The sequence below is a fragment of the Lissotriton helveticus genome, chromosome 1_1 (assembly GCF_964261635.1).
Source record: "Lissotriton helveticus chromosome 1_1, aLisHel1.1, whole genome shotgun sequence".
NCBI classification, from domain to species: Eukaryota; Metazoa; Chordata; class Amphibia; order Caudata; family Salamandridae; genus Lissotriton; species Lissotriton helveticus.
In genome coordinates, this window is record NC_136057.1 from 1,339,124,162 (window position 1) to 1,339,149,150 (window position 24,989).

At 45.6% G+C, this 24,989-nt stretch overlaps 1 protein-coding gene across 4 annotated transcripts in view; it reads right to left on the minus strand.

Moving 5' to 3' along the window:
- LOC144823810 (ultra-long-chain fatty acid omega-hydroxylase-like) overlaps positions 1-24,989 on the minus strand; it is a 225,999-nt gene that overhangs the window by 42,869 nt on the left and 158,141 nt on the right. For all 4 annotated transcript variants that reach the window (XM_078682666.1, XM_078682681.1, XM_078682689.1 and 1 more), the window contains 2 exons: positions 17,584-17,851; positions 16,493-16,559 (listed from right to left, as the gene is read on the minus strand). In XM_078682666.1, the coding sequence (XP_078538792.1) occupies positions 16,493-16,559; positions 17,584-17,851 (335 nt within the window). The remainder of the gene's footprint in view (positions 1-16,492; positions 16,560-17,583; positions 17,852-24,989) is intronic.

Genomic DNA, 24,989 nt, shown 5'->3' on the forward strand with positions numbered 1-24,989 from the left:
TACAGGGCAGGATGGCAAAGCTTTGCAAAGCATGCAGGGGACTTACATCTCAAAGCAATCCTGTAGCAAGATTTAGTGCTAATGAAGGACTTGTAAAAGGAGGAGATGCACTGCACTGAACACTCCTTCCCTGATTTCTCCTGCGGTATATAGAATTATTTGTGGAAAAATGCCAGTGCAATGAAAATGTAGGGTGCTTTATTAATTGGTCACACTACTACAGCAGTAGTATAAGTAACTATTTGTCATGGCCCGATCACGTGCCCTCTGTGTAGTGGGCCTGGCACGCAGGGCTCATGTTACGGTATCCCTGTGGCGCCCTATGGCACGCTATTATTCCATGCCCGAGTTTCCCCAATCCTCTGATTTCACTACGCCTGAGCTTGCAAGCATTCCCTGAACACATGAACCAGTGGCTTGCCTTGCTTCCGCTGTTACTAGGGTCTTGGAGTGTTTTCCGTTGTGCAAGTTTAGACAAAACAAAACATTTCTTTCCTGTTAAGTGATTCCATCAGATAGCTTGCACCTGCTCTTCCTGTAAGATTAAAGCCAGTGTACTAACACATGTTTCCTTCAAGAGTCTTGGAAAACCTTCCAGATTGCCATGTGCGCCAAGTGCCACTCGTGATCCCGCTGTATCCATAGGCCCCTGAGCATGTTATATACACCACACCCAAACCTGAGCCTCTGCTTGGCCTATGCTCCCTGCGGAATAAGCTTCCTGCCGACCCACTCACCTGAAGAATCGACCAGACCTGGGCAGCTCACTTCTCAGCTGCATTTCAAGCTCCTCCTGACTCCTGTGGCTCCAGCTTCATTGACTCATCTTTGTCTCCACGTCCTGCTCAGTAACTCCAGTTCCTCTGCGATTTACTGAGTCAAGATTTTCTTTGATCTTAGGACAAGTTGAAGTAGTAGGCTAAGTACTTGATATCAGATTAGTGTGCAGTATCCTATAATTGTAGTTAGCAGGCCGGAGTATCGGTGTCTTCAAGAATATAGACTTGTCTTCAAGTTTCCTTATAGTGGCTTCCCTCCCGTTCATCTTGATTGGTCTTGCTCTGGACCCTTCCTACAAACTTGGCCTTTCAACTGTGTTTATACAAGGACTAGCAGCCCATCCCGACGTTGTCCGGGTATGAAATAGAATGTGTGTAATGTGTGTATTTGGCAAGGGCAATTTACTTTAAAATCTCGCGGTAGACAAAAATTTTTGTTTCATTAGAATAGGGACGGAGAAGGCCCAGCTGCAGCCCTGGTTGATGTTAGCAGGTGCGTGTAATTGGTGTAGTGATCCGCCGCCTGAGCCCGGCTACAGCCCTGGTTGATGTTAGCAGGTGCATGTAATGTCGTTGAATGAGAGAGTTATCAGCCGCGGGTAAATCCGTTTAATAAGAGTTGAGTGACAGCGAGTAGGAGAGGCTGCAGTAATTGTCCCCGCAGACACGCTCATTTGCGTGTTCCCCCGCTTGAGGCCCAGATGCAGGTCTGTTTGATGTTAGCAGGCGCGTGTTCCCCCGCTTGAGGCCCAGCTGCAGCCCTGGTTGATGTTATCAGGTGCGTGTAATTAGTGTACTGATCCGCCGCCTGAGCCCGGCTAGAGCCCTGGTTGATGGTAGCAGGCGCGTGTAATTTCGTTGAATGAGAGAGTTCAGAAACACCGCGCAGGAGAGGCTGCAGTAACGTTACTTACCAGGCCTCCAGGGGAACGCGTTTGTCACGCCCCCAGCACACGGCCACAGCAGACGATCGTCTGATTAATGGCATGAAGGGCGGAACGTAGCACACGGCCCCAGCGTTTCTCACGCCCCCAGCGTGCCCCTTGATGCGGCACAATTGCGTTCACATGGCATGAAGGCCGGACACACGCCCCCAGCGTTTCTCACGCCCCCAGCGTGTCACACCCCCAGCGTGCCCCTTGATGCTGCGCAGCAACGTAATTGGCGCTTGTATGTACGACTCACATGGCATGAAGGGCGGACACACGCCCCCAGCGTTTGTCATGCCCCCAGCGTTTGTCACGCCCCAGCACACGCCCACAGCCCACGATGTGATGGCCGTACCATATGCCCCCAGCGTTAGGCCCGCACCCAGCCCACGCCCACAGCACAACGCAGACACGCCCATAAGGGACTACTTTGCTGGCACGGTGCTTTTACCTTTTAAATGTATAGAGGAGTTGGCCTAACGGCTAAGGCGCTCAACCTCGGACCTGGGGATCTGGGTTCGAGTCTTGGTAACGACGCCAAACATCCTGTGATTCTGGGCAATTCACTTAATCTCCCCGTGCCTAACAAAAATGAATGTGTGTCCTCATGTAACGTAACTGGTGCTATGTAAAGCGCTCTGATACCTGATTCAGTTCGGGTCAAGTTTGCGCTATATAAAACTATGTATATGTCCTTCTGCTGCAACTGCCCTTTCCAACGCTGTATTGGGTGTTGTGATTGGTGCTGTGGTTACTGAGATTACCCGCCTCAAAGGTTTGGGCTCTCTCTTTATAATATTAGTATGGACTAGATGTTTTGCCCTGTGTTTCTCTGATGAACAGTAGTGCCTAGAACAGTGGTTCCCAAACTTTTTTGACCCTGTGTCTCCCTTGTCCTATTGGCCATTGGCTGTGGCTCCCCATTATGTTACTTTTTTGCTGGTGGGGGGATGAAGCCCAGCCTCTGGAGAACTTCCATTTTTCTCCCAGAAAATAATTGGAATGAAGCTGATGAAGGTATTATAATCATATGACTAGAGCACTACTCCTTATTTTCTCAGAACCAGACAGAGAAAAGTAGCAGAACTCTTTGTCTGCTTTACAACCCAATTAAAAAAACGTTTTTGCAAGCGGGCTGTTTAATAATATTTACTACAGGGCCTCTTATTTTCACCAGGATTTTCTCTCCCATAGATGAGCTTTCCTTATGTGCCTTTGGAAAAACAGTGTGACACAAATGTGTTAACAATGTCTCAAGGGTTCCGTAACGTGTCTCAACTCCTTTGAATTGCGGATATCTACCTTGCTGCTGCAGACACCGGGGGTGACCGGGAACTCTGCTGACACTACCGCCACTACCGCCATTGCTGCTGCTGCCGGCAGCACTTGCGTCGCCAGCGCATGGAGAAAGCGCCAGGAGGCGCGTATAAGGAGTGCAGGGCCACCGCGTCGTGGGACGCGCGCGGGCAGCACAGGGCAAAGCCCGGGCCAATGGTTGGCCCATTTGCGCCCGTCCGCGCCAGATCTTGGCAGGGCAGGGCCACGTTATTTGTTATTTTATCTCCGTGCCCCTTGGATTCAATTTTTAACAACTAAGGGCAACTTGTCTCTGGACTCTACAGGGTCTGTGGGAAGTGCAAACATCTGAAACAGTGAGTAGTGTGTGGTGTGACGTCCTGAACTGTAACCCGCGCAACAGTGGCATTTCTGTGCTTCCTGAACTGATCTTTAATTCCCGGAGGGACAGAAAAAGTTTTTCTTTTTCTTTTTTATCTTTTGGACATTTTTAATATGACTTTTTCTATATGTCTTTTTTCGCCTTGTTGCAGCTTTTAAGTAACCAAAGAGTAAGGTTGTTGTATCAGTATCTACGTGGTTATTTAATATAACCAAGCCCTAGTTTTGTGCTTTACAATATATTTTTATATCCTTGATATAGCGGCCATTAGTTTTATCACCAGCACCAATAGTGACATTAGGACTCTCTGTAGCCTAGCGTTTGGGTGTGTCATATTAAGGCTACTTTAGGGGTAGGATGTTCACTTATGAAGACCCCCCGAAAAAAGGATATTCACGGGCCAACCATAGATGACTATCTAGTTAAGGTGGTTAGTGCCATTGACGTCGAAATCAACAGAGCAACGGTTTCGAGAACCCACCTGCCTTGGAGCTAGACGTTATGTCAGATAATGTCCAAGAATCCACCCCCTCGGTGCGTTCTGAGAGCCCTTTCGACCCCCAAGCTTTACCAACGCAAATTGTGATCCCCCATTCACCATCCCCAAGTGGGTCCCTAGCTGTTTTGAATTCAATTGACTTAAATATTTCAGTGCTTATAGTTGCCGTTTCAGTTTGGACCCTGCTAATGTTTAATCCAAACTGACTGATAGCAAAGCTTCAAAAATCCTGTGTACTGTCTTTTGCATTAGTATAATCATTTCAAGTATGGCCCTACAGGAGTATTTTCCCAATTTGTAGCTTTCAAGTCTGTGTGCGGTTACCTACTTCAAAATATGTCATTGCTCTATCTTGATAGTCATTAGTTCTCTGAACCACATTAGTAGAGTCTATAATTCCAGTTCCCTGTTTAGGGAGAAGGTATCCGATAAGGCCGATAACTATAGGTTTTTACTGAAAGAAAAAAGCAGTGAGTTAAACTCAGCTCCCACATATTCTACCCCAGAAGAGTTGGTAACCTCCAAGGCTGACTTTCAAGGGTTATTTCCAGTTTCTGACGAGGCTTTTCTTTGGTGCCAGTTTTAAAATGCTTATTAACAAATGAATTTTTTAAAGTCTGCCAATAGAGAGCTAGAACAAGCTGCTTTACCATCACCTTCAGTGGAGGTGATATCGTTTTTGGACTATGGGCTTGTAGTGCCCAAGTTTGAGACTGCTTTGATGGTCAAAAAGTCTTGTAGGGTAAACATGTCAGGATAATAAGTAATGATGAGAGAAAGGCTGCCACCTCGTGGCTGCAGGATGGATTGCAAAAAACATTTACATTTATAGTGATGGAATGAAAGTGCACAGCACAAACAGGGTCCTTGAAGGAGAAGCACATATTTTACCATTCAGTGGTTCCCATACTGTGTGCTTGGTGCACAGTGCTCCTTGTAGCTTTGATGGTGCCCAAAGGTGCTGCGGTGCACAGATTGAGAACCGCTGGATTAGAGAGCTATCCTTAGCTTGCTTGATCCAGGTATTAACCCTGTACGGAGATCATTAACTCCAATCTATGCTCTTAGTGTTCCCTTGGGAGTGCACGTAACTCCAATCTGTATTTCAAGTCATTTCTTGGGAGTGTATAGCTCCAATCTGTGGTTCTGGGTTATTCTGTTTCCTTGCTGTGCTTCTGAAATGGACTGCGAGTGTATGTTACTGTAGTAATTGCAAATCCATTATTGAGAGGCCTGAAGTGATTTGATTTTAATTGCCTCTATTTCTAGTGCATTGCGTCTTCACAAAATCAAAGGCCAAGGCCTTGTGCAAATCTACCTAGCAGACTCAGAGGGTGTTCAGTTAATGCTGTGCCGCATAGTTGCCAACCGAAACCAATACTGCAAGTATCTCTTTTCTTATTTTGTCCCAACCCTTTTCCCCCTGAGGGTAGCGCTTTGTTTAGGGAGAAGCAATTCCTTGATCTGGCCAGGACCTGCAGGGATAGGAGGTCCAGCATCACTTCCAGTATTGTCTCTGTGGTTGGAACCAGGTGAGTGTATGACAGAAATCCAAGCCTTACAAGTTTCCCCCACTCGGAGGATATAGACGACCAGATGCACAAACAGGGCATGGCCCAGGCCCTGTCTGAGGATCCACCAAGTGTTTTAGATCTAGCAAGGACCTTGGGAGATGTACAGCATGAGATTCAGGCCTTGTAGCAGGAAAATTTGTTGTTTAAGGACAAACTGGTTTGATGCTGTCTTCGCCATCTACCATGGTTCTTTGAGGGAGAGGCTGGGGCTGTTCCCAGGAGTGCATGTCCTGTCTTGCAGCCCTCACACTTTGGTGATTTGGGAATTTAAGCAAACTTGTCCGCTAACGGAAGTGCTAATCCTGTTCATGTCACAGTTACTACTCCCGTTCCAGTACCTTTGACCCCACCCAAATGTTTCTGGGGGATAGTAATAAGTTTGATGCCTTCTGAGTCCGTGCCAGTTACATTTCCTTTGTAAATCAGGAGCATTCTGATACTGCCCAAATTGCTTCTATCATATCCTATCTTTGGGGGACAGCTGGCAACCGGGCTATCCTACTTGCTGAAATGAATGAACCGGTTTTACATGATTTTGGAAGGTTTAGAGAATTGATGCGCCGTCTCTTTGCTAAACACATCTTTGTTCAGGTCAGTGATAATGAGCTGTTAAACGTACGTCAGGGTAATAAGGATCTCCTTGTGTATATTACTGCCTTTGGTAAGTTAGTTAAAGAGACCCAGTGGCTGAGTTACAAAAGTGTCCCTCTTTTATCGAGAGATGACTTAAAGGATTCCCTGGCACACATTGAAGATTTACCCTCAGACTGTTCCAAGTTCATTGATTTAGTTGCCAGTCTTGACCATAGGTTAAATGAATGAAAGAAGGACCGCTCTTGGGGGGAACCCAGACTGCGGGTTGTGCAATCAGAGTGGAAAAAGACATGGTCTAAGAACCAGGACAGTTCAGAACCCATCAGTAGGGGCCCGTGGTAGGAATGATGCCTCGCGCTGACGTGGTTTGGGGATAGGCAGGGTGGGGGTAGTAAAGTCCCGAATACGGCCGCACAGAGGTAAGTACACAAACAAATAAAATGAATTTCGTTCCGTACGCTGCATTGCATTTGGCCTCACAAGACTAAAAAGTTGGCCGGGCAATGTTTTGGTCTTTTAAGAGCTCTCAGGAAGACAATCAAATGGCTTCCTGTGGAAACCCATAGAATAGTGTTGCATCTAGACTACGGAAATTCACTCTATCTGGGCAGCCCTTCATACGTCATCAGAAAGCTGCAGGTTATCCAAAATGCTGCAGCTAGAATTCTGCTGAACATTCTAAAAACACAATTGACATGTTCGACTCTGACCAGTCTTCACTGGCTGCCTGTCAGAAAAAGAATTGAATTCAAAACTCTTTGTATCGTTCATAAAATAAAATATGCTCAGAGCCCACACATCATGAGCCAACTTATTACTCCACGTAACAAATTACGTGCCCTCAGATCCAACAACCAATCCCACCTGGCTGTTCCCAGAATAAATAGGACCAGAAGATGTGGGAGATCCTTCACATATTTGGCACCCAGGATCTGGAACTCTCTTCAATTGATATAAAAGCCAACAGAAACTTGCTTAGTGTCAGAAAATGCCTGAAGTTTCACCTGTTTAGATAAATATCAAGACATCCTTTCTCGGAATTCCTGTCAGCGCTGGGAAACCCGCTCTGGGTAGCCATGCACTATTGAAGATATAGAAATAAATATAAATAAAATAAATATTGTGGTAAAGCAGGGCATTTTGCACGAGAATGCTCTGCCAAACCAAAGGGAATTCAGAAGGCTAGCATTGTGACATCGGAATCGATGCAGGAAAACTAGAAAGCCTGGTTGATGTAAGGATCAATCAGTATTACCTAACTAATACTACACCTAAGGTTCCACAGCACTTAATGATTTCAGTCACCCTTATCATCTCTCCCAACAGAAGCAAGTCCTTCCCCTGCATGTAGATTCCAGAGCTACCGGAGATTACTTAGACTTAGCCATGGCCAGTTCTTTACACATCCCATGGGTTAGGAAAAAGGTACCAGAGCATGTTAGAGCTGTGGATTGCTCCGAGCTCCCTTCTCGGATGATCGTATATCAAACTATTCCATTATCCATAGTAGTGAGAATGGGAATACAGAGACTTTAATTTTTTATCTCATAGACACACCTACTTTAGGCGTTATTTTAGGGATTCCTTGGCTTCAGTTGCATAACCCAGTCATTGATTGGTCCCTCTATTTTGTCACCTCGGGTCCCATTACTGTAAAACTCAGTGCTATAGTAATGCACAGGAAGCACACCATACCTTGACTTATGCAGCCTTAAAACCAGCATCCTTGAACAAGCTTCCTGTAGAATGCCAGGACTTCCATGACATTTTTGGCAAATAGAAGGCTACACAAATACCTCCCCATAGGGAATTTGGCTGCTGTAGCGACGTAGTTCCAGGCGCTGCACTGCCCTGCAGTCGTGTTCATGCTTTCTCGGAGCCTGAGATGGAACACTTTAATTAATACCTAGATGACATGCTACCCTTAGGTTTTAATGACACTGCTTGTGCGTCATCAACACTCTTCTTTGTTTTATAAGAGGGATGGCCAAATTGTATATGGAAAAGTATGCTAACAGACCTCGACAACAGCAGCCAGACTACAAGGTTGGCGACCAAGTTTGGGTGTGTTCTAAAGACTTGCAATTACAGGGACTGCGTAAGTTTCAACCCAGATTTGTGGGTCCCCTTCCTATTGGAATGAATCATGAACCCCCATAGCTGTTAAGTTAGAAGTTGCCAGAAGACTTACCCGTTCATCCACTGCTTCATGTGCCCTTGTTGAAGTCTTATTGTGCCCAGAACCATCTTGCTCCCCCTCCCGCACCTATTACATTGGGTGATCGTTTGGAGTTGAGGTTCAGAGAATCCTTGATTCAGAACTTGAAAATGGACACTTGTTTTACTTGATTGATTGGAAAGTTTATGGTCCTGAGCAGAAGACTTGGGAACCAGACAGCAAATGTTATGCCCCTTGGATGGTTCGTTCCTTCCATGCTCATCACCCAGGCAAACCACGACCTGTAGTTTGTTCCTTGTGGGGGGTGGGGGAACTGTCACAACCCCTCATGCCTCCTTTGTGTAGTGGGCCTGGCACACACAGCTCATGTTACGCCACACCTGTGGTGCCTTATGGCGCACTTTAACTTCATGCCCAAGTTTCCCCAGTCCCCTTGATTCCATTACACCTGAGCTTGCAAGCATTCCCTGAACAAGTGAACCAATGGCTTGCCTTCCTTCCACTGTTACTAGGGTCTTGGAGTGTTTTCTCTTGTGCAAGTTTATAATAATAATAAAATAATAATAAGGAAGCTTATAGAGCGCCTGGTTACGCCCACCGGCGTGTCTCCGCGCTGTAGTGAGTGAGAAATCCCAAAACCCCCTATTGTGCTCAGGCACCCAGGAATTTTATTGAAGGAACAGATGTGTTTTGAGCTTTCTTCTGAACCTGATCTCCGAAGGTTCCAATCGAAGCTCACGCGGGAGTTTGTTCCAGCTCCTAGCTGCCAAGAGCCCGAAGGATCTGCCACCCATTCGGGCCTTTTTGACAAAGCAAAATATTTGTTTCCTGTTAAGTGATTCCATCCGTTACTTTGCATCTGTTCTTCCTGTACGGTTAAAGCCAGTGTACTAACACATGTTTCCTTTAGGAGCTTGGAGAACCTTCCAGATTGCCACGTGCCACATGTGATCCTGCTGTATCCATTGGAGCAATTGCATGTTATATAAACCTCACCCAAACCCGAGCCCCTGTTTGGCCTATGCTCCATGCAGAACAAGCTTCCTGCCTACCCACTCATCTGAACAAACAACCAGACCTGGGCAGCTCACTTCTCAGCTGCAGTTCAAGCTCCTCCAGTGATTCCCTTGGCTCCAGCTTCCTCAGCGCACCCTTTGTCTCCACCTCCTGTTCAGCTACTCCAGTTCCTCTATGACTTCCTGAGTCAAGGCCTCTGGACCTTCTTCAAACTTAGAACAAGTTGAAGTACTAGGCTAAGTACTTGATATCGGGTTAGTGCGCACTATTCTTTAATATTAGTAAGCAGGCCGGAGTATTGGCGTCTTCTAGAATATAGACTTGTCTTTAAGTTTCTTTTCAGTGACTTCCCTCCCATTCACCTTGATTGTTCTTGTTCCAGACCCTTCCTACAACCTTAGCCTTTGAACTGTGTTTATTTGAGGACTGTGGGGCATATTATCAAGGGGGTTTATCTCCGCTTTTTTGGCTTTAAAAGCCAAGAAAGCGGAGATAAAATTATCTCCCTATTACCTAGCTGTCGCTAACACCAGTTAGCGACAGCTAGTAGGAGATAGCGACCATCTTGGGCCCCACTTTGCGTGTCAGTGATATTTATCACTAATGACATGCAAAGTGGGCGTGCCAAGATGTTAGCGACTGGAAACAGTCGCTAACATCGCTATCTCCTATTACCAACTTTTGGAGATATTCGCGCTAAGCGCAAACATCTCCAAAAGCTAACACCTGCCCTGAGCAGTTCTTAGCCATGTTATCCAATGGGAAGTGGATAACATGGCTAAGAGCATTAGCTCGGTAATGCGTGAATATCGCTGACTTTTCAGCGATATTCATGCATTGCGGCCGATTTTTATCGCATTTGCGATAAACCTTGGTAATACCAAGGTTTATCTGCGAAAAAAAAATCGCCGCAGCTCAGCGGTAAATGTTTGTCTCTAACCAAGCAATAGCGATAATTATCGCTATTGCTTGGTAATATGCCCCAGTGTTTCTCTGATGAACAGTAGTGCATAGAGATCTCTCCTTAAAGCACTTGATTCATGTATTAACCCTGTATCCAGAACTATGTTTGGAGTTTATCCTTGGGCGAGTCATTAACTCCAATCTATGTTCCGAGTATTTCCTTGGCAGAGCCTTTAACTCCAATCTGTATTTCAAGTTATTCCTTGGGGGTGTGTAGCTCCAATCTGTGGTTCCAGATATTATGCTTCCTTGCTCTGTTTCTGAAAGAGACTGTAAGTGTATATACTGAAGTTATTGCAAATCCATTGTTGAGAGGCCTCAAGTAATTTGATGGTAATTGCCTCTTCTTGTTATATCTAGTGCATTGCGTCTTCGCAAAATCAAAGGTCATGGTCCTGTGCACATCTACAAACCACACTCAGAGGATCTCCAGTTAACTCTGTGCTGCACTGTCACCAAAAGGAACCAGTACAGCAAGTCTCTCTTTTCTTATTTTATCCCAGCTCCTGTTCCCACCAAGGGCCACCCTTTGTTTATGGAGAAGCTGTTCCTTAAACTTGCCAGGCCATGTGGGGATAGTAAATGTAAATGTACATTTACATGTGGGGATAGTAGATTCAGCATCGCTTCCAGTATCGTCTCCGCACATGGAACCAAGTGAGTGTAACACACTATTCTTCAGCAGGAGGTTCTCACTCTCTGGAGCAAAGGGACTGTTGAGATAGTTATCTCGAAGAACATGATCAAGGCGGAGATCAAGGCAGACAAAAGACTGGTCCTCACTTAAGGGATCTCTTGACCTTGTACAACATAATCTACAGTCCCACCCTCTCCTCTCCCATCTAAAAAAGGGCAGTGCTTCAGAAAGTTTAATCATCAGTCCCTTTCTACCAAAGACTTTTATTAATTGTTAAATGTTGCCCTCTCACCTCAGTGTCCGGATCTCCACCCACAGTCATGCAGGCAATACACTTCCACTGTCTGGTAAGCTGTGCTGACCCTTCATCTTGTGCCATTTCAAACCAGACACTAAGTCAACCCAGACATTAATTATATGTCACAGTGACATATAATTGGATGTCCCTGTGACATATAATTAATACTGTGAGCCAAAATTAAGTATGAACATCAGTAGAAATATGCTGTCGCATTTGCAGAATCACCTTTCAATGTTTACATCCAGCTATTACTTCATGCTTCCAACCCCTGAGTTGATCAATTCTCTTTACTGAAGCGAAGGTCGAGTGGTAACCTAGGAGTGAGCAGACAGGTCACTTGATTCTAATGTTGATCAAACGTACCTATTATAGCATTATCTTCACTTCAAATTATGTTGTTTCTTTCTACAGTCTTGCAGCCTGAAAATACCTCTACATTCCTAAAATGCACCATGAAAAGCTGATCTTTTCTTGAAACGTCAGATGGTAATTTCTCTTGTTTACCTTTCAAATGGCTTTCTTTTTTCTTTCCATCCTTTGGATGCCTCCTCTCTCTGAGCACAACCTTCTCCAAGTAACATGCATGTCTCTTAATGTATTTCTGCAAATTGCCCACAACTCATTTTAGAGATCACAACATCTCATTCTCTGGACAATGATACCCTTGCAACCTAACACTACCTCTCCACCAAAAAACTGCATAAACACACATATCCTCCTTTTGCACTTATGATCACACCTAACTTCTATTACTTTAATCTACAACAAGGAAACTGAAGTGAATCAAAGGAATGGGATGCTTGACTGCATAAAATTAATCCTAATAACCAATAACACTCGACTAACCACTAACTTCGACTCCTGGCGCAGTGTACTGGCCAGCGTAAAGTGCTTCAATGCATTGTCAAGGGAAGTAAACACTATATAATGCAATTATATTATGAATGTAAATACATAACTATAAACTGGCTGCAAGAGCTGGAATTCCTATGCACAGGACTCATGGTCTCTGCCCCGCCCCTGAGTAAACAGCAGAAGAGCTAATATCTGGGTATATCAAAGGAATTCGCCTTTCCAATTGCTTGCATCCAGGGCATAGCTACCATTAGTGTAGAAGGTGCAGTAGCACTGGGCCCAGATGCATGTGTAGTCTACAGCATCCCAATTATGGCTGCATTTATTACTGAACCAGAAATACATGGGCCCGTTTGTCTTCCTTCCATTAGGGCCTATTGCACCTTCCTAGGCCACTGCTTGCCAACATCACACCAAAGAACCCATGAGCTATGTATTTCATACTGACATGACATTCATTTTATATCATCATATCATCCACAAGTTAAGCATTTTATAAAGCATCAAATGTATGAGTCCTACAACCCAGACCGCAAAGTTGCATATCTGGCCACCATTTCATTAACATGTTGCCCTTTAATCCTGCATCTCCCACCAACATTTCACTAGTGAGCCCAGCAGCTCACAACAGATTCTCACCCATGATTCCTGTGGTCAGGGATAGGTTGCCCATGAGCCCTGCATCTCACACAAACATATTGCCCATGTGCTTTGTACGTTACACAAATATATCACCTATGAGCAATATCTCTTGTACCAGCATGTGTCCTGTGTCTGAAGCAAACTCATAATCTAAACTTCTAAGCTCCATAAAAACATGTAACTCATAAGTTCTATGTCTTATATATAGCCTTTTAAGTGTTGCGACTTATATTGCACACATACATTCAAAGGGTCTTTCTTTGCATTCATGCATACAGCTTGTGAGCTGTGTCTCTTAGACACTTAAAGCCCATAAGCCCTTTATCTCATACACACATACAGTTCTCATGCTCACATACATCTCGTGATCCCTACATATCATTCAGACATTTAGGGTCCTATTTACGAAAAAGTCATGGAGTACAGCACAGCAATTCAACTTGCTACGTTGCGTGACAGGGAAAGAGCAGGAACGCGCTATATTTAGGGCTATACGGCTCATTCCTGAGTTTTACAATACGCTGGTGCCCTTTGGGCAGCCTAGCGCCATTGTGCATCCTGCATAAAAACAATTCCAAGTGGCATATTCCTTCTTTCTATGTATGCTGCAGAAGTAACGAGGAGAAACAACGATATTTCTCCTCATTATGCCTGTCTTGGGAAGGCGTATCGTTTCGATGCACTGCCAGGTCTACCAGTTCTAGTAAACCTAGGAATGAGTCAAAAACCATGGGAGTTACATGGGAAAACCCACACAACGCACATGTAAAGCTTTCCCAGTGTAGAGTAAGGCAACACAGCATGTTGTGCTGCGTTACCTTATTCCACATTTATGGAGCCACTCATGGCCACACAAAGTGACCTTGCGAGGCTTCATAAATCTTACTTAAGGTTTGCGACGCGCATGTACCACATTGTGTGGTGCAAATGCTACACAAACCATCTTGTAAATAGGCCCCTAAGCCCATGAGTCCTCTCTCATTCACAAGTACAACTCATGAGGTGTGTCTTAATCACACACACTGCACATAAACCCATATAGCCTATAATCCTCATGTCTCATACACCCCTACACCTGATAAGCTCTGAGTCTTATACACACATTTAACTCATGAGTCCTGTGTCTTAAACACACATACAACTCATTTGCTGTGTCTTTTACACATATACCGCCCATGAGCCTTGTCCCATACATGTGCCTTAACCCCACACACAGTACAACAAAATAGAGCAACCCAGTAATCCCCCAGGAGACTGGGTGCAAATATATAAACACAAATTGCCCACGCAGGAGGAGGATTTTCGCCTAGTTATTTATTTTGAAAATATCCAATCACACAAATCAGTAAATTCAAGCAAGGTTCATAATAATGACATCAACTACGCATGTACACATGAGTGATGCTAGGCGTACTTCTTTTTCATAACTTTTCTTTACTGAAAAGCAGTTGGTTGGTCGCCCTGTCTATCACAGATCACTATCTTCAATTCCTGGAGTCTTGGTAATGGTTGTTTGGCAGAGGGCTCGTGCTGTTTCCTTGCTTTGCCGGCTCTAGGGCAGTGCGACCGGTGCGGCCGCACAGGGCGCTGACTTTGGGTGTGGCGTTGTGTTTGGGTGATTAATGTTCTTCCTGGAGGGAGATTGGAGGTTTGTCTGTTGGAAGTTTTGACTCATGGTAAGGTAGCACAGTGGGTTAAAATGCCTGCTGCAAAGAAGGTGTACCATTCAGATCACAACGTGCATATAATGTAAATAGGTCAATGGGTTACTGCTATTGTCAGAGAGATCCTTTTGTTACTTTTTAGAAGTTAAAATCCTAACATAGAACAGTGAGCTATTAACTGTCATCAAAGAGCTGCATGTAAACTGCAAGGTACAGATTAGAGTGTTATGATTATTCCCCCAGTCTTTCATTATCCTAATGTTGAAAAAAAAATTATCCTAATGGTGAAAAAAAAAAGATTAATTTGGATAGAAATCTATTTTTATTATTAAAGAGAACCTGCAACTATGGTGTTACATTTTAAATTCTGAGTTTGTGCTTCTCCAGAGCAAGCACTCTTAAACTATACTGCCTACCTGTATAGATGGCATGTGATTCCTACACTTTGTAGTCCTCTGACTAGTGTAACATTTCATATACACTGATTTACACACTTATGATTGATTGTCTCTGTGTAATGTGTGTATGATGTAAAATGCTCTGACAACCCACACCGGTATGAGTGTCGCTATAAACTAATGCATCTCAGAGTGAGCGGTTATGGAGACTTGAGGCGCACTGTTAAAAGGCGGTGGTGAGGGAATCCGTAGCGGAGGTGGTCACTGGCGGGCGCCAACAAACAATGTTGCACCGGGCGACACAAGCGCTAAAGCTGGCCCTGTTTCCTATAGATGTGTACAACTGTTAAAGAACACTGTTTTTTATTACGGAACAGAAGTACGTTTAACATCAGCCATGTGCAAATGCATTGTTGATGCAATAATGATGAACCTAGCTTGAACTGATTTATTTGTGGGATGGGATACTTAGACCAAATCCTCAAAACAAATAACCCTTGTCAGGCTAGTGTAATCCATGATGTCCACAGAATGGCATCGGTATCATACAATTTACAAACAGATGTCCAAGTGTTTCCATGGCTCAAGCGCCCCAAAGAAAAGAAGGCTCTAAATATGAAAAAACAGGACTGCAGTATAGGGACAAACCCACCATTGACCAACCGTACAACCACCACCTGAATCTGTGCCTCCCTTTTACTCACACTCTAACCCCATTCCACCGACAAGGAGGGGCTCCATCCACTCCTAATATAAAGTGAAAGCGCTCTGCACCGCTTATGGATTGTGCAGAGTTCAGTTCCGTGCAGGCGAGTCCCCAATAGCCTGTTGCCAAAATGACTTTGCTGACCAGAGGCCTTTCCATGTAAAAGGTGAGACATTTTCCCACAGATCCCTGTATTAGCAACAAAGCCAGGTGCCCTTTGTCACAGGAAACACTGCGAGCCCTATTCACATCAAGGGGGCATAGAGTGATTTGCCCATGAGGTGGGCCGCCTCTGATAGGCACATCTCACCTGTACCTGCTACCGGTGTATATATGAATACTATGTGCTCCCTATCCCTCAGAAATCAGGCCCCACAAAATGTTAGTACTATAGTCTACTTCCCCAGTGGTGGCTCCCCCGCTATGGCAGAGGAGCGCCCCCCCCACACTGCTTTTATGCAGTGCAAAGAAGCATAAAATGATAATAACTTCAAGTTATTATCATTTTATGCTTCCTGCTTCTTTGCGGGCGTGAGGGCGGGGCTGATCTACTCTCGGAGCAGGGCAGTAGTGGTTTGCTCACTCCTAAGTGTGCAATGACTGTTTGGACGGCCCTCTCTGGCCACCCAAACCAGTCATGCGCACTTTCCCCATTCTCCATGCAGGCTGCATTACAACCTGCATGGAGAACAAGCCCAGGCTCCCATTCCCTGGTTGAGCGTCCAACTAGGACGCTCACAACCAATAACAATGCTGCACTGCAGCTTAGTAGTTATTGGTCAGGGGAGCCTGGGTGCCTACCAATCACAACGCTGCATGCAGCATTGTGATTGGTTAGGGGGGCCTGGCTGTGCTTCTGTCCAGAGAAAAGCAGCAGTGAAGAAGTGGGACCGGGCGGGCGCATCAGTAAATGTACTTTATTTTTACATTTAAAATAAATATGTGCAACCCTTATTCCCCCGCGACCTGCCTGCCCCGCCCCACCCAACCACCCGCCACTGTTTACTACCCAAGATCACCAGCACCATTGTCTGAATATGTGGCTTCTCAGTATCAGTCTGCCCCTTTTTCTCTCACCTGCAAACATGAAGGTGTCCACCTCATCCCCTATCTCCTCGTCTGAGAGTCGCGTGCCATCCGCGTCCTGTGAATGATACCAGAGAGAAACTTATGGTGAAAATGGCGCAGGAGAGTGTTTACAAGTTTGTCATAGTGCATCGACGTGGTCACTGAAAGTGGATGTTGCTTATTCATCATGGATGAATGCATGCCCTGTCTATCAATTCATTTGATAATAGTACTATGTTCTGTACATCAAGCTTAAAGCTCCCACAGCCACTTTGTCCAATTTCGTTTCAGAAACGGAGATCTAGCCAGCAGCGGCGGTTGGTGATCCACAAAAATGGTGGGTCAACATAATTACAATTATAAAACATACAAATAAACATAAACATTTAAAAATGCAAAAAAAATGTACTTACCTTAGCCGGCAGCACGTCCTCTGTGTTCTCCAGTCCCCGGCTCCAGACTCCTCCAGTGTGAGGTCCCACAAGTTCACAGGTCCTTATCCAATCCAGACACTGCTCTCATGCTGCATGAATGAAGCATCTGGATTGGCTGGAAGAGACTGCCTCAGTGCTCTGAAGAGCACTGAAGGCCTGTGCCTGCTCTCCAACCCAGCTGTCTGCGACAGCCAGGTTGAAGATTTTGAATTGCGCATGTTGGTTTGGCCGTAGCAAGGCAGCTGGCCAAACCAACATACGCAATTCATACTGAACAAGCCACTCAGCAGTAATGATGCACTGACCCCGCCCTGCCCTGGCAGAAAACCGTAAAAATAAAATGGTAATAAAATCCTTTCATTAACATTTTTTATTTTTCCAGCTTTCTGTCCAGCAGTGTGTAGGGGGGCTGATCTCCTCTGCTCCCATGGAGGAACAGCGGCTGCCAGCAAGATAGCTTGGTGGGTTGAGCACATATCTGAGAAAGCAATGGGTGACTGCAGATAACAAGGACTGATTCCTAATGAGCTGGCTCAGCCTTTCATCTTACTGAAGTGATGGATGAGGAGCCCTAGTACCTCTCCCATTCTGTTGCATTTAATTGTCCACAGCAGACTGAAACCTCTCCGAAGCTGCGCCATACTCAGCGAGCTGAATGTTACCAACCTTGGATAGTAGCAGGATTTCAACGAAGTCCTTTGGTTTGCCCTGGGTGCTGCTCAGCCAGGCGTCTGCCCCCTGCTCACTGAGTGCCTTCTGGCGCTCCTGCATCACGCTCTTATTGAACTGGTGAACGATCTCGCAGGCGTGCTTGAACCGCCTGCCATTGCTGGAAAGGCTGTAGATGAAGTCAATATGGTGGGGCAACCAATGCTCTCGCTTCATCACCAGGGAGCTGAGCTCGTAGATAGCTGCGATGTAGTCACTTGGTTTCCTGCAACAGAAAAGACAACCACAGTCGTGATGATTCTTGGACTCCTTCCGGCTTCCAGTCACTCCCAGTTACTAAACATCAGCTCTGTAATGCAACATCACTTACAGGGATGTGCCTCTTCTGGAGAAAGCTAAAGACATGCCTATTTCCAAGTTAAGCACATCATCCCACACCCTTGGACATGACCTGGAAATATAACCTTCAAATACAATCTCCAGTTTACAGCCCACAGATATGGAACAGCCCAACCAGCACACTGTGTCTACATCCAGATAAGCTTAGAAGGGCTGACCTATGGTTAGCCAGAATATTATTATGAAGTAATGTCAATTCATATATAACCCTTCTGGCGCACACTAATTATAATAACATCATGCTCAGCGGTCAGAAGCCAACTGTAGTTTAATCCTCTCACATAAGGCACTGCTGCTATGGTTCTTGCCCATCACCCATTACTAGTATAATTGTTCATAAGCCAGCCTACTGGCTAGGCATGGAATAACTGAAGAGATCTGTCACATACTGCTGGCCAATTGGAGTACTCCAATCTAGTCCACCACTGCAAGTCTCAACTAGCTACGCACTCTGGGCCCGATTCACAAAGGTAAAGTTAGACCAAAAGACTAACTTAGACCAAAAGTCTAACTTGATTACCCTTCAGTAGTCACAGTGGTAAGATACTATGAGTAAAGTTAGACTTTTGGTATAAGTTAGACTTTTGATCTAACTTTACCTTTGTGACTAACTGAAAAGTAGCAAAGTTAGACTTTTAGACTAAGTTAGACTTGTAGTCTAACTTTTCCTTTGCAAATCGTGCCCTCTGACTGCTTCTTTACTTCTCACAATGAGATTCAGACATGGGATGATAGTAACAGGCCTTCCCAGCAGACATCCCCACTACTTCAATCTTGCTACATTATGTATGTTATATTGACTAAGGGCGCCGATTCATCCCTAACTGGTAGCCAGGCACTAAGAAAATCTACAGAGGAGCATTGAACTTGAGTATAGGGACTGGACCAAGTTCTCAAACCAACCAAGTCATCAGATTCTCTTTGAAAATGAGAAAGTTGTCAGTCAGTCATAGATTACAGGGAAGAAGGTTCCAATTATGTGATGCCAGATAAAAAAGGACCGTCCATCAGTTCTCGTGCGGGGATTCGTGAAGCTGTAGCTAGATGAATGGTGTAGGAAGGTGGATACCTAACTATGGTTACCCCAGATTTTTTGCCTTGTGTTTAGCTGGTTTTTGGCTTAGTTGGCCTGGGATCCTGCTAATCAGGGCCCCAGGCTATCTGTTCTCTCTATAAAATGGACTCCATGTACCTTAGGTACATACATAATTGGATATTGAGTCACCTTATCAGCCCCTGTATAGTGTACTATAGGTACCCAGGGCATAGGTGCACCCAAGGCCTACCAGGGGCTGCAGCATATCTTTTGCCACCCCTGGCTGGCCATCCAAACTGACACAACAGGCTGATCACTCAGCTGGGGCAAGGTTGTGTAATCACCCCTTGCTTAGATATAGTATACCTATGTCTAACCTTATATCTAGACACATATACACCTGTAAGTCACTCCTATGGCAGGCCTTAATAATCCTGGAGGCAGAGTGCTTGGTTTTATGTGAGATGGTGCTCTAGCATGAGCTGAGCCTGTCTGCAGCTTTCGGAACCATGTCCTTATAGCTGTTCCAGGATATTGACATACCATATACTCTTAAGTGCATTATGAACCTCGCGGTTAAATGCTATCTTTGATTTGGCTTTATCAAAACATGTCGTGTAAGGTGTCATACGCTTTGGAATACTACCCCCTCGCCAATTCTGGCGACGGGGGTAGCATTCCACCCTTCTAGAGGGAGAAGACATGTTACCAACCTTAATCCCGGTTAAAGTTAACCAGAGCCTCAGCATCACAAAATGGATGCTGCTGCCACAGACACAAGTCTGGCCTCGTGCTGCTGACCGAAACTCCGACAGGGGAGGCCTGGACAATAGGTTTCCTGTCACAGGGAGGTGCTAGCACCACCCCAGACAGGAGATAGTGGATTGGGGCAGGGAGGGCTGAATGAAACTAGACACTGCCTGGGGCACACAAGGTGTCCCATGCATAGCCCAGTTCAAACCGGTGCTGGGGCTCTCCAGCCCCAGCTCTGGCGTGAAACTGGACAAAAGGAAAGGGGTGTAACCACCCCCTTCCTGGGTCCCACCCATAGGAGGGACCTATCAGGTAATCCAGCCCCTTGATTTGGAATAAAGGTAGGAGCTGTGTCCCAAGACTTTAGATAATCCTGACTGAAACTCTGAAATGAAACTCCGGACCCTTCGACATCCTACTCAACGTAGAAGACTGAAGAATCTCCCTTGTGGTCAAGGAGTGACCACCCTGTGCAAGCAGGCACCATCAAGCGCTCAACAGTTTGCTTTGTTGTTGCTCCCGCCGGAGCTCGAACGACAGAGACCGACAAGAACAGGACTTCCAGACATCCAACAGCCTGATCCACAGCCACAGCAAAGCTGAGACCCGTGGAGGCAACGTGAGACGTGGGACCGGCCCTCTTGGAAAGCCAGCAAAGTGCTTTTTGTGCAGCTCCTGAGGCACCCTCGAAGCTTTGCATTGGGGACTGAGAAGCCCCAGCCCCGAGCAGCTTTTGCACCGAAGATCACCTCTCCACACTCACCGAGTTCTGCGTTGGGCCCTTTTGCATTTTCCTGCTCGACGCATTTGTCCGGTCACTTGCCCGTTGGCTATTGTCCTCTGTAACGACGAACCTTCAAATTTTCAATGCTGGTCTGGTTGCTCCAGACTGGCCCTCGCTCCCCTGAAAAGGAGCAGCCCATCAGACCTTGCTGGTCTGATCCAGAAGCCATCTTCGAGTCCTGCGTGGGTTGCATTTGCCAAGGCCTGTTGACTCTGAATCGAGATCCAACACCGCCGACAGCGAGAGCCTTTGTGGGACAGTCCGTGTCCAGCACCTGGTTGTCGTCGACACCTCCTGGTCCACGTGGCAGCGGAGACAAGCTTCACGACATCACCTGATCGCAACCCATCGCCTGGTTCCTTCCTGATCACTGGCTAGTGACCCAGACTCTGTCCCCTCTGCTTTCAGGTACTCTACATCTTCGATCCACCCTTGGATCCAACCAGACTCTTCTCTCCTGGTCGCCTGCAGCATCTTTTCTCCAAGGCTCCAAAGAACTCCACGACGAAACCCGACACACTTTGACACCTATGCACCCGCTTCCTGTGGGTGAGGTAACGTGAGTACTCCGGTGCTCCTGTAGAGATTTACATCCCTAGTGTCCTAGTTTTAAGTGGTTAAGTTCTAGTCCAGTCGGAAGACTTCCAAATCTGCAACTTTCTAACTTTACGCACCCATTGACTTCTATTGGTGCACGCGTGTGCATTTAGACAATGCACCCGCATCCTGTGGGCCTCCCACGTCCGAACTACTGTTAGTCCAGTGTAGCCCCAGCGATTCCCAAGGCCCTAGGCCTTACCATTGTTCGTGACGTGGTTCTCATACCACTATTTTAGTATATGGTTTTACGGGCCACCAGGGCCTATCCATATTTGTGCAACTTTTGTATGTTATATTAAGTTACTTGTTATACGCTTGTGCTCCTGTGCTCATAAAGAGTTAAGGGGATTTATTTAGAAATAAATACATATATATTTTGAATATATAACCTGTGTGGTGTCCTTTCATTTGGTATTAAAAGGTTTGCATATGGTAAAACAGCTGGCTTCACATGCCCTCTTGAGTTTAGCCTAAGACTGCTTTTGTCCATGCTACCACTAGGATAGCTGGTCTATAAGGTTGACTTTACAACCATCACCATGAGGGTTGTTTGGACTGGTGCAAGGTGCTCACTAGAATACTGAACATCATATACCAAGCCAACTTCTCACAAATGGCATTGGAACAAAGCACTCTGGTAGGGTTGTTCAAAGAAATCCTTCTGCTCAGGTAGTGTGGTTCAGTACCATGCAGCACCTTGTGTGTGAATGACACAGTAATTTTTAAATTCTGTTTGCGCATAGGAGGCCAGTGCAAGGCCTTAAGTTGGGAAGTCCTCAGTGTACAAGAAACAGGAGTGATGCTGCGTTATGAGCAGTCTGCTGTCTCCTCATGAGGTACTCAGGAATACCAACATACAGAGCGTTGTCTTAGTCGAGATTAACACTTCCAATACGGATCAAAAACCAAAGACAGCACCCTTCCAAACGCTCACCCTACATGAGCTAGCTTGCTTCCCATATAGGCAAGCACCTCATTGTCCCACATTGGTGTAGCAGGTGCTCTCACTCACAGAACACAATGCCAAGAAGACCAGAGAAACCTGATTTGAACACTCTCAAATGTAAACCTTTTCTCCCAGGAGAGGACTTCAGAACAACAATGAAACCCTAGTTCTATCTCACCTTGATGGAGGTCCAGTCCTGTTCAATAGCATCCCACCCTCCCTACCCTGAAAGGCATACTTCACATAGCTGCACAGCCCATCAAGAGGCTGCAGAATTCTCATCATATCACCCATGAGCTAAGGAATCTAAACTGGCTCCCCCTGCAATCCCGCATCATCTTCAAGATCAGCTACAAATCGTACAAGGCCCTCTACAACAAGACCCTCACCTACCTAGCTAACAAACTATCAATCCCTGGAGGTCAGTGCCAGATGCAGAGCTCCAACATTGCCATATCAGAGACTACACATTGCCAGAAAGAGGAGGAAAATGAAAACACCTTCTCAGCTTACCCTTAATGATCTGTAACAGCATTACCTTAGACGTCAGAACAGCACCAGCCCATCTATATTTCAGTAAGAACTGAAAAATCACCTCTTCAAAGAACTCTACCTCTGATGGACTGGCTTCTCTACCTTCCCACTAGTTGTGCTTCCTCTCTCTATCCCCTTCCCCCATATTTGCACACTGGGGTGTCCTCTTCCATTGTCAACCAGCTAGATTCACACTTCAGAAAATACCAACATATACAAAACATACACATTCATACATGTTCATCACACATCTGAATGTACCTTGTGCCACACACAGAAGGTATTCAGCACTGCACATTGGAATGTACTTTGTGCCAAAAACAAGAATGTATTCTGGGCCACACACAGAGTAGCAAACAAGGTTAAGACATATACTGCCGGAGACTGGTTGAACTAAATGCTGCAGAGTCAAAGGGGCATGCTCCACCCTGATCTATTTTGCTGCTGTTTCAAGAATTTAAGCTATTTCTAATTGCTCTTCCCCCAGGGCAGAATCAAAAGTTCCTGGAAAAAGCAATCGTGTGTCAAATAAGAAAAGGAAACTGAGATAGTTCCTGAGGCAGCACTTTTTAAACATGTGTGATTACTGATGCACTTGTGAAAACTTGTCCAATTTATTGTTGAAAATCTCATTGTGGCCACAAAAATGGTGTAATGTGGACACCTCGCTCCCACTGAAGGTAGTTTCAGATGTTGTGGTTTAAGCATGTTAGTGTGTGTGGGGGCTAGTAAATAATCTATTTTACGTGATTTGAATCTCATAACAATCGTCCGAACACTTTTATTTTACTAGACCAGGGCAACGTTTTCTTTACGTCTGGGTACTGTCATGTAATTTCCAGAAATTCCTGTTGTGCTTGTTTGGTGGAGTTCCGAAAATTGTCATAAATCATATAATTTCGAACCAATTTGCTTAACATCCAGTCTCAGGAACACTGGATCAACACAAACGAAAAGAATGTGACCAGCTTTTGTTTGCAACGCTTGTGTTTGCATTTTTGTGTACAAAATGCATCGTCACATCCAAAGGATACTAAAATATAGCGCTATATCCAGATTTGTATTTTGCATAATTTTCCTGAAAATTGATATAATTATTCAAAAAGAAATTCTGGAAATTGTACACACCCAGACGCCCGAGTGATATTACAATGTGGCTACTCAGTCCTGAGGAGGGTAGAGCAAGAGGTCAATACTCACACTTGATGGAGGGACTCAGTAGGTATGTATTCACTCTTAAGGTAGGTGTTCCTTTGGCCTGTACTCCCTCTTGAGGTGTGGTGTGCAGTAAGTCTATACTCCCTCTGGAGGCTGAGGCGGAGTGGGCTCCCTGAATGGGGGGGCTTCATCTTTTGTGGTGGAGCATCCTAAGCCCATATTCACTCTGAGACAGGGGTACCCGAGGTCTGATCTTCATTTTGAGGCTGGGACCTGCTTGCTCCACACTCCCTTTTGACGCTAGTTCCCCATGGCTGTACCCACACATAGCCCAAACGTACTAAAGCACTTTCAATGCCCTTGCATCATGCAAGTTGATGCAAGGTAAAACAAGTGCTTAAGTGGGATTGCGACTCCTTTGATCAGCAAAGTAACAACGCAGTGGAGGCGTTATATGGGTGGAACATTGGTGTTCCCAGGCTTCCGCCCATATATTTTAATGCAATGCCAGATTTACTAAAGTCAAAAAACCTGATTTTGTACCAAAATGGCGTGCCTACCCAACCTTGGTGTAACGAGATGAAATATCTTCATTTCTCCTTGTTACTTCCTCTTTGCATATGTGCTGCATTCTACAGCACACATACAAAGAAGAATAAACCACAAAGGATTGCTTTTGTGCAGGAAGGTGTACTATCCTGCACAAAAACAGATAGGTCCCCAAAGTAGGCATCCTTGGGCTATGTAGGCACCCTTGCACCATAGCGCAAGGGTGCCTGTGCCTTCATTGGCACTTGGCAGCCAAAAGTGCACCAGCGCAGAGAGAGAGCAGAACAGCATCATATCTTTGTAAATATTGCGCAGTCCATCTCTCTCCCCTTCATGCAATGCAGCACAGCAACTTGGCTTGATTTGCTGCATCACGTAAATGTATCGTAAATCTGGGCTGTGATGTGTGAGGAGCACTGTGTCCCTAAAAGTGAGTTCCCTGAGGCCCGGACTCCCTTTTGAGGTGCAGTTCCCTAGGCCCATGCTCTTCATTAAAGGGAGTTCCCCCAGGCCGGCCCTCCCTCTTGAGCTGGAGTTTCCTAGGCTGGTTCTCCCGCTTTCAGAGAGTTCCCATAGGCCCATACTACTCTTAAAGGTGGATTCCCTGGGCCCATACTCTCTCCTGAAGCGACTTCCCTCAGTCC